The 19367-nt window shown below is 38.5% G+C and overlaps 2 protein-coding genes across 5 annotated transcripts in view; one reads left to right on the top strand and one right to left on the bottom strand.

Moving 5' to 3' along the window:
- Window positions 1–12200, bottom strand: part of ARL15 (ARF like GTPase 15) — a 269511-nt gene extending 257311 nt beyond the window's left edge. For all 4 annotated transcript variants that reach the window (XR_012578306.1, XM_074533675.1, XM_074533670.1 and 1 more), the window contains exon 1: window positions 12077–12200. Coding sequence is in view for 3 of the 4 variants with exons in the window: in XM_074533675.1 (XP_074389776.1) it covers window positions 12077–12172 (96 nt within the window). In the remaining variant the exon portion in view is untranslated. The remainder of the gene's footprint in view (window positions 1–12076) is intronic.
- A 309-nt stretch (window positions 12201–12509) lies between these two features.
- HSPB3 (heat shock protein family B (small) member 3) lies at window positions 12510–13721 on the top strand. Its single transcript, XM_026795640.2, has one exon. It carries the CDS (start codon window positions 13148–13150, stop codon window positions 13595–13597), a length of 450 nt encoding a protein of 149 aa, XP_026651441.1. The 5' UTR covers window positions 12510–13147; the 3' UTR covers window positions 13598–13721.
- Window positions 13722–19367: the final 5646 nt, after the last annotated feature.

Here is a 19367-nt window from a genome sequence, read left to right on the forward strand (position 1 = left end):
GTAATGGCAATGCTGGGTGAATCACAATTCTTTGTAGTACGTTTTTCACATATGCAGTTTTACACATTAGCATATACAGTTACTTGTCTCTCCTACCTTCAGTGTAACATTTTTTCCTAATAATGTCCAGCTAGTAGCTGAGGCTTAATTTTTTTTACTCATTCTACAGTATAGGCATTATAAAAATAAATATTTAATCATTTTGTCCTTTTGCTCTTTCAGTCCAAAGGAATGAGAAATTCAATTTCAATATGAACTTTGCCCAAGAGAGGGCTGAAAGTTGAGTGTACAGTTGTTAATTTTAAATGGAATTGAAGCAATTTCATCCTGAAAGAGCTTTTTTTGCACCTATTAATAGTACTATAGTATGATAAGTCTATGAATATGCACTTTTTAAATTTTCCTTACAAACTAACATTCTATGGGTGATTTAAACAAAACCAATAGCCTTGTGGAGGACAATACAATTGTATTTACTTTACCAACAGCAACCAATTGAAAGTCTGATGAAAACATCTTAATTTCTATTCAAATGCAACCCTTTGACAAATTTTAATTACTATGTGTTTTCTTATTTTCTGAATACCCACTCTCCACTTGCTGTATCTCTGTACTATCACTTGCACTATAATGATGCCCAGGCAGCCACCCACTAGCAAGCTACATACTTGGTGCCATAGTAGGGCAGCTGGGAAGACTTTCCCTTCTGCTGTTTGCCTCTGATACCTGAGTCAGTGAGCTGTTCTTTGATTTCTTCAGGAATGTTAAAGGTATGTTCACACTAAACTCAATTTCTCCTTTGTCACTAGTGGTAAACCTTCAAACTTACAATTTTTGTGATCCTCCTTGTTTGCTCTTTTTCCTCTGAAAACTTCATATGATATTTTGTGTAAGTTTATGCATATGTGTATTAGAAGGTACTGTTTCTCCTAAAAATAATAATAATCTAAACAGGGCTACGATGCTGATGCTTCTTCCTGCACTCTTTGAAAGTGGAATAAAGAGCCTCTGATTTTCCAGAAGCCAAAGAGAAAAACCTGCCCTAAAGAACCAAATTGGATTTCTTACTCCCAAGGCAGTGCCCCTAACCAAAGTCCAGCCATCCTTTCTTGCTAGTGTCTTGGCAGGTGGATTATAAACCTATCTTGTCAGTAACAAAACCAGTTAGTGATAATCATCTGAGCAGCACAAACAATGCTGCAGACATGCTTAGGAACAGTCCTATGTATCCAAGAAGCTTAGGTGCATTAAAGACAAGAGTAGGGGAATAAATACAACGGAGACCATGTAGTCTTGGAAATGCATTTCCACTCAGGCAATTTACTGTGTGAGTGGGAATTTTACAATAACACTGCCCCTTTTTCTCACTGTTTTTATGTGTTTCCAGAATGAGGGTCTAAATATTGCATGTGAATTCAGCCACTTCGTTGTAATTCTTTCATCTATCCTTCATGCAATTACAACTCCAAAGGAGAGGAAAGTAAGACAAGGGTGTGGATACTCTGAGTCCATCTTGAAGAATTCTTGCTTTGTCTTTTGAACATCCTCCACATAGTCTTGAGGATGGAAAAAACAAGCGAGAAGGTGTGCCATGAGGAAATGCAAGTAATGACCCCAAGATTGGGTTAGTTGCCTAGAGCATGGTGCTATTTACACCAGGGTGGCAGGTTCAATCCCTGTTGGACTTGATGACTCTTGTGGATCATTTCCCACACAGAAAAATTCTGTGAATCACAGTGTCAAAGATGTTGATGATTCTCTCAGCCAAACTGTAACTCATAGCAGGAAAACAGACTGAAATATGGTAAGGTTGTGTAAAAGCTCTTTAAGGGCTAAGTATTTTATGTGGTAACTATGGATTTCAGCTCTTGAAGCAAGTCCAAAGCATGCTTTACAGGGCTGTTTTACTCTCATGAGCCTGTTTTAGATTTTTCCATTGAGGGAGAGGCCAGCAGTGAAAGTATAGGTTCCTTGCCTCTAACACACCTGAAGAATACCTGTTGTATTTTACTTCTGGTTTACTTCAGCATGAAGGATATGGGTAGATCTGGATCATATATGATTTTTACAGTCCTGGCAAAACAACAAACTACTTTTCTGTGTAACTAATGTGAAATTTGATCTCTTGCTTCAATATGGAGGCTTTAAGAATAAAATGGAGGTGAATTTGTTAATTCATTAACATGTAATTCTGTTAATACTTATTCAGAGAATTAAAGCCAAATATTGTTGTTGTTCTGAACACATAAAACCCCATAAGTAATGGTACTAAATTTTCCAGATACTGGAACATTCTTTCAAGTAAATCTGTTTATATTATGGGGAAAAAGCACTGTCCATTTGTGCTTAGAGCAAATGATTCTTATTAATGTTAATCACTAATTTTCATTTTCACTCTGCTCAGCAGTTCAGCATGCATATTAATGCATTGTCTTTGAACTGAGCCACAGGCAAAAGTAATGTTTTTCACACACTCAGTGTTTTAATGGCTACCTTTCATAAGACTAAGACACATTACTGCATACAAACAGATATTGATAAAAGTCCCAACAAATTCTGTAGTATATAAATAGACTTTCAGTCTAAACATTTTAACCCGGGTCCTACCAAGTCCTGCCTATATTTCCTAATATCATTCAGCTGCAGGTGGGGACGTACTGGTGTATCCCTGCTGGAACAGTGGGCAGAAAACACCCAATAGATTCAGTCTCTAGACAGTGAAGTGCCAAGAGGTTTCATTTCACAGCATCAGCTGACTCGTCATCCTCAAGGGAGAGGCGCAGACAGAAGTCATGGCTTACTCACATACAACTTTACTTTCAAAAACTGTATATTACTATCTGAATTAATTCCCAAATGTGATTCTGCCTTTCTGCATATCTCACATCCTTGTAGCAAATTATGTCTTGTGAAAAACAAAGAAGAGGAACAGAAACCTAACAATCATGGCTGTAAAGCAGAAAATTTTAAAAACACTTAGTAAGAAAATGCTAAATTTTAGATTTCCTGTGCACATTTATTTCAGCCTGCACATGCCTCTATATTATAATGTGCTGTCCAATTATAGAACTCTACTGTATATTTTCCACTTGACTACTATATCAGTCAGAATTAAATTTCCTTCTTCTTTACTTTTTAGTAAAGAATTATTGATGCATGTGGCCTCATGTTTTTCTTATGTTTTTTACTCACCACTTGACAAATTCTGTCTGAGGACAGAAATCTCTTTTTTTGGGCTCACAATCTGACACAAACTTCTTCACAGATACTATGTTTCTAAGAATCTATGAGTCTATGATACTAGTCAGTTCATTTTCATAACAATCCACTAAAATGAGAGATAATTATTGCCTTTCTTTCAGAAGCAGGAATGAGGCACAGAAAATTAAAGGTCAAAGTATTTATGATTTTGAGCACCTAATATAAACCAGAAAGGATTCTGTACTATTTAATATCAAGTAGCTACTGGCCAGACCACTTTTCGTATTTCCTGGAAGTGCAGCTCTCAGTGCCTAGCACTGCTGTAGGTCTTGACATTCCAGCTCAGACCTGCTGTAGTGGAACAAACCATGGGCTAATGGCTTTTTCTGCTAGCCTTTCTCCCCACATCTGGAGGTAATAACTGCAGGGGTTTGTATCGAGTAACAGAAGGCATCAGTCCAACTGTTTCAAATATGCAGGCAATCAACTCCATATTAGTTGGTACAAAAGGCAGAGCTGACATGTGGCAGCTTCATATGCCAGCCAGCTTGGAGTTGGAAAACAGCTCCTAATGAACTCACCCACACAGGAGATGGGAACATAAAGGGTAACAAGAGGCAAGTGCAGCAACTTGTTACATTTTGGAAGGCCCTAATGGCTTTTTGTCTTCTCAAATGGGACTGAATTTTTCAAGTAGTCATGCACCTGACATGTGACCTGGTATGTAGCAAGCATATCTTGTAACTACATTACCTAGCTGTCTAAATGCTTGCTTCACACTTGGATATGGAAAAAAAATACATACATGAAATCAATGTGTGACATTTGAAACCAGGAAGTTAAAATTATTATCAGAGTATGTAAAGTGGCTTTAAAGACAAAAGAAATTGAACTACTGAGAAAAAATATTAACATCATAATTCTGCATAATCAGAGTGTAGAACTGCAACAGTGTAGAACTGCAACAGTAAGATAACTAAAACAAACTTTTCCAGATTGTAGAATAGTTTGGTGTCTTTTTATGGTATCAACAGGATGCATTTTTTACTCTGGAAACAATAGCAACAGGAAACTGTATTTGATTTCTCAAAATAGCAGAGACCTCTTGCACTATTTAAGTACCTAAACTTAGGATGCTGGTTTCCTACGGTTCTAGACTAGACATAGATTAAAGACATAGATTAAAGAATTACCAGTTGTTTGAATATTGGTGCCAAATCTCTATTGTGCTGCAGTCTGTGCATGTCAGCCCTCCCACAATTATGGTTCATAGAAGAACTCATTACTATTGTTTGCACACTGGTGGCTAACTGCTCTCTATGGCTCACTATACAAAGGAAGAATGAAGCATGATTTGGCATCTGATTTGGCCCTGACTCTTGTTCCTGAGCAGAAAAGGGGCCTGTCTCCAAACTACACAGACTGAGGTTGGAAAACTAAATTAAAAACAACATTAAACTATATCAAAGTAGGGAGGAACTAGAAAGCATCCCTTCTTCCTTTAGGTCATGTTCTTAACTCTAAAATGTTGTACAATATAAAAAAAAAAAAAAAAAAAAAAAAAAAAAAAGAAAGGCCATTGCCAAAAAAATCTAACATTGAACCAGTGGAAAAAAAAAATGCCATAGGCTGTGAACCACTGGTATGTGATTTAATAGTCTGTCATTGTTCTTAATCCTGTTATTGTTTTCTTTGCTATTTGTTTCCACAGCAAAATTCCAGCAGTGGTAGAAAATGAATAGTGGTGAGACAGTTTGGAGTCTATATGAAACTGTCTGGTGGTTCTTTCTGTCCTGGATTTCTGCTAGAATAAAATTTAATCCTGTGGCCTTTACTTTGCTGATAGCCTCAGTGAATGCTCTGGGAATAGCAATGAGAGTAGGAAGCTGACAAATTGGACAGATAACCACAAATTATTCAACATCCAGCTGCCTTTAGCTACTATCACTCAGTACAGTTTGCACAAGGGCAGCTTGCTTGTATGCTAATAACCAAATTTCCTTGTGTTTAGAACATTTTGTCTTTCATTCTACTTCAATCTTCTTTATCCATTCATCAGTCATTCTCTTTGTAAAACTGAGTATGTTTTGAATTGATAACAAAATGCCAACAATGCTAAGTCCTTTGACTGCATGTCAAGGCCCCCTCTGTGGTTTTGCTTATTATTAACTCTTACGAATTATTTTCCTGTGGCTTTGTCCTTCCTTGCACAAAGATGCCCCTCACAACGAAGGCTTTATCAACAATGAAGTCCACAGTCTGCTATCTAGAAGTAGTTTTAACTGGCCCCAAAGAAAGCTACAACCTATATGGAATAGCTAAGTAAATACTTAAGCCCAGTAAATACACAAATTATTTTTTGAAACTTCTCTCTAAGAGTAAGTAATCACATTCAAGCTCGGTTGTACTAATTACTAATTACTAATCTTTTACTACAGAACTACCCCACTAGCCTGCACAGACTTAATTTACTTCCTTGGTACAGCAAAGATTAATATGGAAGAAAGAGCTTCTACTGTGAAAATAAAATTGTTTCTATAACATGTGAGTTAAATCTGCTTTTATAAATATTATTTTTCTCTCATGACCTCACTACAAACACTTTATTGCTTGCAGAGCATCCTATGTAAACATAAATCTTAGCAAAATAAAGTTTAATTAAGGAACTTCTGACCTTCAGTAGAACAACATAAAAGCAACAGATTTTCACAGCAGTTATGATCTGTGTTATAAAAATAGCTGTACTGACAAATACGTGTTGGGAGGATAGTATTGTAGTAATGAAAAGAAAGGGCTACCTTACCTACTAATCAGGTTTCTGGTCATGTTAAATAAATGTGGACATGTATATCTTTCTTTAAAGGGTATGGCAAAGACTGAGTTAGATTCTGCCAGTATTTTATATGGTATAAAGGCTTTTTTATGAAGAAAAACAAATATCCATTTTTTCCAACATATGTGGCATGAGGTCTTTGCAAATAGGCAAGTATAAAAGCAGGCCAGAAAACATTTTTAGATTTTTCAAATTCTAACATGCATAAACAGGAGGTTGAATAGGAGAGAGGAGAAAAAGAGTTCTAAATTTCGGACCTAACAGGCATTCATGACTCATGTATATGAATAACCTACTTATCCACGTCCCATAAATTAAGGTTCACAGTAAATTAATTGGCAATCTTAAAAAAATAATCTAGTCAAGTTCCGTTTTCTGAGATGAACGCATACTAGGAAAGAAAATATAATTTCAGAAGTAGTATAGATGATAGTGTTAATATTAATAACATAGATTCTGCACTGATACACACTTAAGGGCAAGTCCAGTAAAGATAAAGGAGTAGTTTATTGATCAGAATTTGTTCCTCATATTTAACTGAAAACTATCAACAGAAAAGGATTTCTAGCAGCAGATTTTACCACCTCTACAGCCTTTCTGGCATTGCCAAAGTCAGGAAATATAAGACTATTATTTTAATTCCAACACTAAAGGAAATAACAGTTCTGACATAGGAGCCAGATTTTGATTGGCTTTCACCATGTGGAGGGGCAAGGTGAGACAGTATTTTTGCCAATGAATTATTTGCTTTCCTTCTAAGAATTTCATATTGTCCACTAAGTTACTATATGAAAACAATGGCATTGAGACACCATCAATATCCCATCAGTCACTCTAAATTTGAGATTTTGGAGTAAGCCTTCCTCTTTCACTACTTACCCAGTCAGTCTCCAGCTGCTCCTTGTCAGCTAAAGATGCTTGACACAGTAGTTAATTCCCAGTATATTGAAATCAAACAGCATGTTTATGTCATTCCAGAGAGGAATTGTTCAATACCCACAGCAAACTCTTCCTGTAAATCCTTCACAAATCCTAGCAGTTTCTTTTAAAAGACTTTCTGGATGAAGTACTTCTACCCCAGGATCAGCAGCCGGTCACCAACCAACCAGACCAACACGCTGACACTCAGCCCCAACGAATTCTTGGCTGAGTTTTCAGGGATTCTTTGAACACAGATCTTCTTAAATCTCTAAATTCATTTAGTGAGTTCAATTCTTTTCTGGTAAGGACTTACTTTGACAAATATATCCAGAGGATCAATACACCACATATCTTCACTTTCTTCTTAGGAAAAAGAAACAAACATCAAAAACCAAAAGGAGATATTTGGTGTTTTGTGCTAACATACTAGCATATTTATGTGTAATGTAGGACCTACACAGTACATAATTTTAAAAAGCATAAATTTTGCTACTTCCAGAACTTCATAGGTGAGATTTTCAGTACTTGTATTATTTTTACTGAAGTAGTCCACATGAAAACATGCACAGCTGAAGGTGTTCCCATGGATAGGGGTTTCACATCTTAAATGTACATGCCAGCACTAGCTATGAAATTTTAACAGGCCCAAAACACATGAGTCTTATTGTACTTCATTGCCTTGAGATATTCCTACCAAGTCTCAAGTAAAACCTTCAGTGAGGCAGAGGAGTAGGAAACCTGAAAATTGGCATTCTTCTTGGAACACTAGTTGATTTTTAACTGGTGAAAACTAAGACTGTTTCTACAGCAAGAGTGCTTTGGATCCTGACTTTCAATAGTAAAACAGAACTTTTTGACCCCCTAAGGCACATTATTCTCTTTTAATTGTTCATTTCCTCTCCACTCTTTTGTCAGCAAAAATTGAACAGATTATTATCACTCTAAAGAGTTTGCTTTCTATAGGAATTCCTCAAGAATTTGTGAGGCACAGATGCATTTGCCTCTAGCACACATATAAATATTGAAAAACAAGCCATGTGAAAAACAAAGCAGATTTGTGTAAAGAGTTGCATGACCTCACTGTAACTTTTACAGTAATGTGAAATTTAAAAATAATTGTTCTACATGTTGTATTTCATACCTTAACTGTTCTGTAAAGCTATTGTTCCAACAGCAGCTGCTGTGGTCCTGCCAACCTTCATCTGCTTCATCTTCGTCCTTCATTTGCTCTTCTATCATCTCAACATGTCAAGAAAAAAGTCTTGTAATAGTGGTTGCAATGTGTCAAAATGATAGTTCATTCCATGATTACTTATATTTCTTACCATACCTCCTAACAAACGAGCAAACACTTGATTCTTAATGCAAAAGCTGGGATTAGTTTTCCATTTCTTAAGAGACCCATAAGTTACAAGAGAGCATCAGTGCCCTGGAGAGATTTTCCAAGAGGTTGATCAGATCCAGCCTTTTCCAGGTTCTGAATGACATGACCCACAAACAGAAGTCTCCCTTCAGTAAAGCTGGCTATGTAACAACACAGTCTTTACTACTTGCAAGAATTTTTATAACACAGCGTGAAGTCTTGCTGGAGAAAGAGCTATGTTGTGATTCACTGACCAATATAAACACCATGTGATTGGAATGAGACATTACTTTAAAAAAAAAAATCCCTCAATATTTATTGAAAACAGAACACTTAGTATTTGCTGATTAGGCACTTGCAGGTCTCGTGGTTACATTGCTTATTTCTTCAGCACTTACACAGATCCAGATCTAACAATCCAGCTAAAAAGACAGCTTATAGGAGCAATGGATTCAAAGTAATGGAAGTGAGATGGTAATTTTCTCACTCTAAACAAATATATTAAATGTCATGTGGGAAAAAACCCTTTACCATGGAGTTTTCATGCGTATCACCCCATTTACATTGTCACATATATCTTATTTTACTATCTAGCTCTTTGGTACCAGCCACAAAGCCTGTATTTCCTGATTGGGCATAACAGAACATTGCTAAAATGAAAGGAACTACTTTTTCTTTCATTTAATATGTACTGCAAAGTCTTAAGTGACAATATCTCTTTTGAATGACATGTGAAGTAGATAATGAGTGGCATCCCTGTGTGCTTTTGTAAAAGTAACTTCAGTGCTTCATCTAGATTCATTTGGATAATTACATGGCCCTGATTTGAATTTAGCCTGTTAGCTTCTTCTACAAGAGTTCTTGTTCAATTCAGCCTGCCAGCCTTTTCACATTTTCCCCTTTCAGCAGTTACTGAATTTCAATGGTAGTTGAAATACAAATTTATCTTTGGGGAATCAAGCACACAGAGGATTGTGACAGGGTAAGCTACTATTTCAAAGTTGTGTCAAGCAAGATGGAGCTGTATTTATTTAAGAAATGCATCAAAAATGTGTTACTTTCATGATTCTTTGCACCTTAGATTTTTGCAGTCTAAAATACAGCTTTACCAGGATGCCTACTTCATATATTTAATAGCATCACACAATCATAGAAAGGTTTGGGTTGAAAGAAACATTAAAAATCATCGAGTTCTAAGCTTCCTGCCGTTCTAAGCTTCCTGCCATGGCCAGGGATGTCATCCACTAGATCAGATGGCTCAAAGACCCATTCAATCTGCCTTGAACACTTCCAGCAATGAGGCATCCACAACTTCTGCAGACAACCTGTTCCAGTATTTCACAACCTACACAGTAATGAATTCCTTTTGAATATCTAATCTAAACCTACTCTCAGTTTAAAACCATCCCCTCTTGTCCTACCACTACATATCCTTGTCAAAAATCCTTCACCAGCTCTCATGTAAGCCCTCTTTGCATGCTGGAAGGCCACAATAAGGTGTCCAGGATGAAAAACCCCAACTCCCCACCCTCTCTCTGCAGGAGAGGTTCTCCAGCGTTGTGATCATCCTGCTGGTGCTCGTCTGGACCCACTCCATCAGCTCTATGCCGTGCTCACACCGAGGACCTCAGAGCTGGATGCAGCACTGCAGGCAGAAGGGCAGAATCCCCTCCCTCGACCTGCAGGCCACGCTGCTTTGAATGCAGGCTAGGACGTGAATGAAATATTTTTCCGCCACCGCCTTCCAAAATAGTGAGAAAGTAGCTTATACCGGTGCGAAGGAGAGCAGAGCCCTAACCCGGCGTTCCCTGACGCAGAGCGCGCGGCCGGCCGGGAGCAGTTCCCCGCCTCGCCAGGAGATGCCGCTGTGCCCCGCGGAGCCGGCACCGCGCGCTCCCGGCCGGCCGTGCCCGCGCATCCCGGCGCCGTGCTGGAAGAACGGCGGAGGAGGCGGACACCGCGGACATCGGCGTGGGAAGCTAAGCTGCCCGGCTGCTGCTTCGGAAGAGCATCTCTGCAGTGCTTTCCCTGGGCAGCACCGAGAGAGGCCTTCGAGGCACGGTAAAATCGGGAAACAAAACCTGAGGCACCGAGCTGGTGATTTAGGACATCGATCCTGCTCCTGTCAGATCTGCTCTGATGGCTTAAAAACACCACGGTAATCAACTGTTATTAAAATGTATTGCTGGATCGAATCCTGCTCTAGGTATTTGAAGAACACGGCACCATAAGCGTCAGAAGTGCCTGAGTGTTGCAGCACCGCGCCCATGTTTAGATTTGAAAGCTGAAAATCAAGGGTGTTTGTGTGTTCCACTTGGCATGTTCCCCACGTCACTAACAAAGAGATAAGAAGCATTGTGCTAATTCATGAGACCACAGGTGACAAACTGAGAGAAGGGACTGAACAGAGGAGAGGGCAGGATAGGAAAGCAGAAACAGGCTCTACAGCTTCATTATCAAAATCTTTCAGATTTCTTGTCCTACAGAGTAGAAAGGGATCCTATAACCTTCTGCAGCATTTTGCATGCAACATGAATTTAAACGGTATTCAAAGAATCTTTCGTGCTAATTAGACCAGACAGCTTCAAGTATGCTTAGCACAGACATTTGAAAGACTAACACAGCTGTTTCTGGGAATAGATACAGCTGTCCCACAGTGACTTGCAGTGAGACGGTGACTTCGGTTTCCATTTGAAGTGTAACTATGGGCAAGTGTATCTTTTTCCAGAGATAATGGGAATAAATAAAACAAAATTTAATAGTGATATTCCTGTACAGTACATTTATTAATGAAGTGCAAAACTTAAGTAAAATAAGTCAGGCTACCATCACAGAATTAATTAGGGACAGCCATAGCTTTCAGGAATCTGTATAAACATAATATCACAACTAGCCAGGCATACTGCTTCACATCAGGGTTAAAGTTTCTTCATCAAATGAATCATTTGCTAGCAAAAGAGAAAACACCTGAGCAGATAACAAGCAATTATCTAGGTTGGCTTTATCACTGTTTTAGTCAATCATACATACAGAATTGCATTTTAAAATTATTTCTGGAGGACACTTTAACAGGAGAAGAGCAAACAGTTAAATAAAGTAGCCTCACTCTCCTTACTCACAATACTTCTTTCTCACAACACTCAATTAAACAGTTGGCCTTTAATGTGAGTTATTTTGAACTTTTGAAAATTTCCTTACATTCCACTACAACCTTTATAAGTTTAAAATAAAATGGCAGCCTTAAAGCTTTAATTACACTTACATCTGGTAATTCTGCCCTGCTATTAATGCAATAAAGAAGTCAATATGTGATAAATATTGAAGTTTAGATGCCTCTTTCTTCATTACTCCATTAGCAACCAAAGATCCTGTAATAACTATGGTAATGGAACATGTAAGGACAAGGGAGAGAGAGAACTCTGAATAACAATAGCCAAACAAGAAGGAATAAAAGTGTCTTATTTGATTATTTCTAACTATAGGGCAACTTTTACTGCACTAACAAATCAAACAAATCTTCCCCATCAATTGCCGTAACACATTCTGCTTCACATTACCAAGCTCATCTAGAGTGATATTCTAGCAAACATGCTAATATTTAGAAATTACTTTCCTTCTTTATTGCACTTTTCTCTTAGCTCTTGTTAAACAAACGATTGACCTTTGTAGGCATTATCTGCCCTGCAATCATAGACCGGCAAGAAGATTACAAGGCAGAGGTTGCAGAAGCTCCTTCTCTGGAGACACTTCAAACCCACCTGGATGTGATCCTGTGCAACCTGTTCTAGGTGAATCTGACTTAGCAGGGGGGTAGGTATAGATGATGTCCAGAGGTCACTTCCATTCCCAAACATTTTGTGCTTCCACAATTACACCTCAGAGAGCCTTGGAAGTCGTCAGTCCTGCTTTGCAGACACATGCAGTAGATGAGATCACAGGTTCAAGCTGTTAAGCAACAGAAGATGGGAGTTACTGGGGCAATGTGGTAGCATTAAGGATTTAGAATTATGCCCCTGGGGGAAAATAACTCTAGGCTCTTCTGGAAGCTCTGAAACATGAGCTTTCATTGTAGTTCTGTCTGCACTCTTGTGGCTGACTCCCTGACATGTTGGAGATGTCTCTGCTGTGTTTGTAGGTCATTAAGATTGCAGATTGAGCCCTACAGACTGCCCTTTTTTGGGCAGAGATGGTTCCCTCCTCCCACCAAAAACATGGTGTCCTGGGGTGACCATGCCCAAATTTCACCTATGCACAGCTTCTGCAAAAATGTCCAATGCACTTGCTAACTTCACAGTTTAGCTAACCTGAAATCTGCTCCATTCCGGCTGCCAAGGTAATTAAACCTCTTCCCTCACTAGCTACACAATTCAATTAGAACATACAATTCAATTAGAAACACAGATTTTGTACTTATTACCACATATCCCTTGGAAAAACCAAAGTACTGAATTCCATTTAAATAAAAAAACATTCACATTATTTGTGTAATCATTATTCATAATTATATACAGCACAATGTTGCAATAAGATGTGCATTAAAATGTTTCTTTTACTATTCCTGCATGAAAGCCATGCATGTGTTGGAGCCACTCAAGACTGCAGTGCTATAAATAGTGCTCTATTGTTAGTGGATAAAAGACGAAACAAGTCTCACAGCACTGCAGCACAGGACACTGTATTAAACGTTAAGCTCTGCCTGTTCTAAAAGTGAAAGGCGACATCAACTGATAGACTGGTCTGTGGGTAAGACACAAGGCTGGGAAAAGCTCAGTGTGACTCTGCAGTTTCCCAGCACAGCAGGAGCAGCAGCTGATCCTTCGGCCTCAGCAATGGCAGAAGCTGTCATAAGACATTGGGTGGAAACTCCTGTACGCTACCAGGAGCAGTTTGTTGGCCAGGAGCTGGAGGCACACAGACTGAACCACCTTTTATATGCTTTGCCGGGCCCTGCCACTGCTGCGCTGAGCAACCAAAGGTGCGCCCCAGAAAGCACGGCTGGGGCTGGGAAGAGCGGCCAGGAGGAGGAAAACACACAATTCCGGGTCTTGCTGGATGTTGTGCAGTTCCGCCCCGAAGATATCATTATCCAGACTTTCGAAGGCTGGCTCCTGATTAAAGCTCAGCACGGACCCAGGATGGACGAGCATGGTTTCATATCCAGAAGCTTCACCAGACAATACAAATTACCCGACGGAGTGGAGAACAAAGACTTGTGTGCACTTTTCTGCCATGATGGCATTTTGGTTGTTGAAATGAAGAACTCAGTGGAAAAGAATTAGAACCATGTCTATAGTTATCGGTGAGATAAAATCATTCTTAATGTAACAAAATTATATCAGTCATGCGATGCTGTAGGGTGTAGTAAGCAAGTAGCAGTATTTATTAAAGGAAATTATTTGTATATATTTTTTGTATGCTGAGTTTACTGTTTGATGTAAACTGTTGTACTGCTTGCCTCCAGCTACACATAGGTTGAAAACACAGGCTGTTCAAACAGTAGAAAACTCAGGCTAGTCTCAGCAGAAGAAAAGAAAAAAATCTATTTGATAACGTATTGAAAATGGAGCACAGTTTTGAGTTAAGTAGTGGGAATTGTATTTCTAAGCAGTAAGCATTTGTTATACATAGTCATAAACATTAAAGAAGGAATGGACAAGTTGTGAATCTTATAGAAATTTTAAAAATCTGTTTTCTAATTTTTGAGATTAAATTCTTCTCTCTGGAAAAGCACATGAACTGAAAGATACCATCAAGAGAAAATCCCTATTTCCACATTTCAAGCTTCTGTACCAAAAAACTCTCAAGAGATTACTTTTTAGAAGTGTGTTGCATGTTTCAAACTATAACAAAAAAAAATTATTTACTTGACTTTATTTGCTTGAAAACACAATAAATAGAAATTATACTTTCTGTCAAATTACTTTGAAAGAAAACTTTTAAAGACATTTCTGAAAATTGGTTTTGTTTAACATAACAATTGAAGAAAAGATTTTTGTTTACAAAAGTACCAAGTTCTTCTTTGTGAAACTTCAGTAATAAAAAGACATTGCTCTTGCACAAATGCCTTTTTTCCTGCACATTTTAGGTAATCTTGTAATTTAATCTGATGGGTATTTAATTGTCCATGTTGCTTTACAATTAAGGCAATCCCACAACTCTGTCTTCAAGAGCAAATTTTTCTGCCAATGATAATCCCCCTCTCCCCATAGGAACACAGGCCCTACATGAATCTAATTTTAAATACAGGGGTTCCTTGCTGCAGACTCAGCTTTAGTTTCTGTTCCAGTGTCTCACATTTCATGAGAGTGGCGGAGGTGAAAAAATATCCACCTTCTCTATCTATGTGGTCTTCTCAATATTTAAAAGAAATAATGCTATGGGTTTGTAAATACTCACATATTTGAGGGTAACTGCATCTGCAAGTCGAACTGCCTCCTTTTATGTGTACTGGAGACTACTATGACTGGTGTGCTATGAATAGTAAAGGAATGTGGAATGGAAAGTGCCAAGTTAAAAACAGATGCTTTATCACAGCCATCTGCTGTTTGGACAAATCAAAACCATATTCAAACGAAACTGAATACAAATACAATTTTAGGAATACAAGAAAACTATGATGAACAAAACCTGGGCTCTCACTGGCTGAAGTATGTCGGCACATGTCCATTTATGAGAATGATTTACGTTTTTGCTGTTTAGACTTAAAGATATTTGAAGTAATTGGTTTTAGAAAAGTGGGTGGTACAATTCTTGTATTTTATTCATTAATTGTGCTAAAAAGTCAGAAAAATTTGTGCAAGAAAGGCAAAATAAACTCTGAATTGTAAATTTCCATGACACGCAATTATATTTTTAATACACCAGAAGTCAAGACTGTAATGTTTTCTAACAAACTAAACCAAATATAAAACATATGTCCCTGCACTTCTATTCAACCCCACGCTTTTCCCTCCTATTGTCTGTGTTCAATTTGCATATTAGTTTAAGATCAAATAGCAAATCAGATCTAGATTTCTACATCTAGGAGCTTCATCAGACAGCAATCTGGTAGAAGATGTAACATGGACTTAAGAAACTGAATTCTAGATGCAGGTCTAGTGTAGATTTTAAACTTTACAGACCAGATTTACAAAAACTGTACAAGCTTAAACCCATGGTTTCTACACCACTTCATGGCACAACTATTGGGATAGTGTTCAGGATCACAAGTTAGCAATCTGTTTTGGTTATGTTTGTTTCGTAAATTTTGTAAAAACAGAGAGTTTTGTAAATTTCATCACCTAAAATTACAAGCTATTATAAAAACTATTCTAGCTATGATTGTAGTGATGATATTCATAGCCCTATAGATGAGAATGATGATCTAAAAAAACCAAAACTGATTTAATTATTTCAAATTAGATCATGGTTAAGCTACTGGAAACTTGGCAAGGAGTTAGATCATACAGCCAAAATCATATCATCTTTTCTATATATGTTAATACAATGGTTACACACAGGCCTGCTTGTGTACACAGGCTTGCCTCACAAAACTGGGTGGAGAATGTGACATCTGATTGTTCTGTATTGCAAGTCTCTCTGCATCACTCTGTGCCCAAGTCTGTACTTGCTCACAGTGTCTTTCAGTCAGAAAACACTGGAACACCTTGACCCAGACATAGCACAGATTTATGCAGCCAAACTTTACCTTCTCTTGTAGACAGATCTTTACGAAAGTCTATATCCATGCTCCTTGGTAAATGGGAACTTCCCCTGACCTAGAACCTGAGACTTCATGTAACAGGGACCACACTGGAGTATGGACCTGCCACTGAATTCCTGCATTTCAGCATCAAGAAGAGCATAGGAAATGTTTCCCTCCTTTTTTTTAAGTGGTGATTTATCAAAAGATTTTGGATGCATGATTTTTATGTGTTTACCAGAACAACCTCAAAGTACTTGGCAGACAGTTTCTGAATAATCTGGAAAGATCTGTTCTCACATATCTTATATGATATTTTACTTTTATAATCTGATTAGAACTGAATGTGAATGTCACATAGAAAGGTGCTAATATTGCTCATGGGCAGCAGACTGAGATATTAATCAACAGCAAAGGATTTCAGAACAGCTACAGATTAAGACAGGTTTAAGACATATTGATGTGGTTAAATTAGGAACTGTGAAATTGGCTGTCTATAAAATTCTGGCCCAGAATAAGTGATAAGCCTGTGCAAGCCCTGCAGACCAAGTGTTACTGAGCCTTCTCAGCTCCCAACAGTGAGGAATTACCTTTGTAATTGATCAAACTGCTCCTCCAAATGGCTAAAGATGATTTAATGCATGAATATAAGCACTGTGAAAAATACCTTCATACAGAAGAAAATGTATCAATATGGCACTCGTCTCCAAAAAGAAGGTGTAAAAAAAAAAAAAAGTTCCATAAGATTCTTGTGGGCAGAAAGCCCAAAAATGCCTTTCATTGCCTTGCTGCCTTTTTATGGTTTCTGCTGCACCCAGGGCATTTGAGATCTCTCTATAGGGTCCAATATTGGTAATACAGTGAGCCAAGGCTGATAGGATACCTACCAGTCACACAATACCAACTTAGATACAGCACTGGAAAAGAGAAAAGGAAATCTCTGGTGTATCATGGTGGCAACACTCCTGCTCAGACAGAAAGGTCTCACAATCCTTACTTACTCCATATCCAGGAATCAAAATGTTAGTTTTTAATCTGAGTAACCATACAAGACTGGTTTTTAAAGTGAGTAGAAATATTTCTGAAAACATTAGGTACACCTTCTGTTTGAAAGAGATGCAGACCTCTGTCTTTGCCATTACCAGAGACAGCTACTGTCCCCTCTCACCCAGAGGACAGCAGCTCAATAGCCCCACACTGTGAACACAGAAGTTAAGTCTAAACAGTTACACCTGTACTGTACACTGGGTACTGAGTGGCCCCACCTGTGCTAACTCTGGAGCCAGAAGTACTGTCCCTGTGTGCTCAGGTCCAGAAAACTCAGACTCTCTGCTTCTGTGCTCAGGCTGAAAAGTCATCCCTTATTAAAAAAAAAAAAACACTTGAGAAACATGGCACTCCAGCTCAGGGCTCCCCATTCAGGTTAAAGCTAGAGTGGAGATTTCTGCTGTCTGTGCCATGGTGGCCTGCATTTTCACCACAAATCCCATGAATCTGCTTTAAAAGTAACCCTCTTTAGCCACATGGTAATACTGCTGATGCCAGCCTTTTCAAAGGGAAGTAGGTCTAGCAGCAGCTTGCACAAATGGAACTGGTGCAAACACAGAATAATTTACAGTTCCTGTCATGCTCCTTGGTGTGTTTACTGTGCTTTGGGTCGCCCCTGACCCCAGTGAGCACTGGCGATGGATGAAGCATGCGACTGCTGAGCTCTGCTACACGGCACAGAAGCGGCAGCAGGAAGGTCTGTGCATGAAGAGGAGCCAGAAAACTGTAGAACCAGGGCAGGTAGGCCTTGGCACATAGCTCTCGGGGAGAGCCAAAACATCCTTGTTACCAACACTGTTTCCAGCGAATCCACACCACAGCAGCTACTGTCAAGAAAATACACTCAATCCCAAGTCAAAACCAGTAGATATATAAAAAAGTACTTGAAGACATAATATTTAAACCTTCTGCAAGAAATATTTGACTTTTTTGTAAAATAAGCATTTTTAGGGGCTGAGAAATATGTTTTAAAATTACTTCAAAATTTTTTGATTGTTAATAGAAAAGGAACATGTACATGGACTGAACCCTTGGTTCAGTATTGATATGCTTGGTATGCTAGGCTGAAAGAGATGAAGCTACCTCAGCTACTATTTTCAACTACCTTTATTTTCAATTGCACATCTCTTCAATTACATTATCTACTAATTGTATATTTCATCATGTAAGCAGATATATCCATGTCAGAATCTCTAAAAGTTTCATTTGTTCTTAGCAGAGTCGGACGACATGGGAATAAAAGTGGAAGTGCCCTACCTGAACTAGCCACCTCAAAATTCCTAGTCAAGTCTTCATCAGCTCAAACTGGTTTACTGAATCAGTAGAAAGTAGCTAAGCTGTGCAGTTATCCTTCTCACTGGCTCTGCATGGAGCTGGTTAGATCCAGCGACTTCCTCACTCAGGTGCAGCCTCCAGGGCTGGCTGGAACATTCCTATTTTCCACCACAGTACCAGGAGTAGAAGCTGACTGCTCCTGCAGATGATTCAGACACCCAGAGGGACCCCATGAGTAGTTCTCTGTATGTGTCAGATTTCCAAGAAGCAAGATGGGATCTGAGAATGTTTTGTGTTCCAGTGGCACTAACTCTTTTATTTTTAGTTCCACTCCTCACTTTCCAGGATATACCCTTCCCTTCTCAGCCTGGGCATAGAAGTTATCTGTCCCACAGACATCACAGCAGCACACTGGAGTAAGCACAAAGAGCAGGCACGGCTACTGTCTGTGAATAAGCTAATCTGGAATTTGGATGTTGGGTTTAAATAAGTCCAACTCTTAACTAAAAATGATCCATTGATATAGCTATCATGAAAAATTAATGAAGGGGAATGATTTTCAGAGTAGAGTGTGACTAATAAAAATATAATTCTTGTACTCTGTCTTACAAGGTAGACAGAAGCTCATAAGCTACCTGCTCTGGTGACAGCTGTATGCATTTTAATAGCAGTTCAATTATATTTTGCAACTTTACCACAATTACCCAAGCACTGGTGGCATGATTAGTATGTACTGTACAAGACACTCCATAAATAACAGCCTCTGCCTTAATGTATATATGGAGCCTCGGGACTTGATCCCGGAATGAAACTGAGAGACTCAATACAGATTAGGAGACTATGAGACAAGTAAGTGAAGAAATATGAACTCTAGACCTTATCATAATAACCATAGCAATATTTAACTTAAACCTGCTAGAAACCTCAGTCTGAAATGACTAGTGTCGAGACAGATAAGGTTTCCAGATTTATTTTATTCCAGATTTAAAGGGCAGAAGGATCAGCGATGATCTCTAGTGTGACACCCTGAACAGAATGCGCATTAT

The sequence above is a fragment of the Zonotrichia albicollis genome, chromosome Z, assembly GCF_047830755.1.
Source record: "Zonotrichia albicollis isolate bZonAlb1 chromosome Z, bZonAlb1.hap1, whole genome shotgun sequence".
In the NCBI taxonomy this organism is placed as follows: Eukaryota; Metazoa; Chordata; class Aves; order Passeriformes; family Passerellidae; genus Zonotrichia; species Zonotrichia albicollis.

Coding starts and splice junctions, on each gene's coding strand:
- HSPB3 (XM_026795640.2), top strand. CDS start 13,148: ATGGCAGAAGCTGTCATAAGACATTGGGTGGAAACTCCTGTACGCTAC.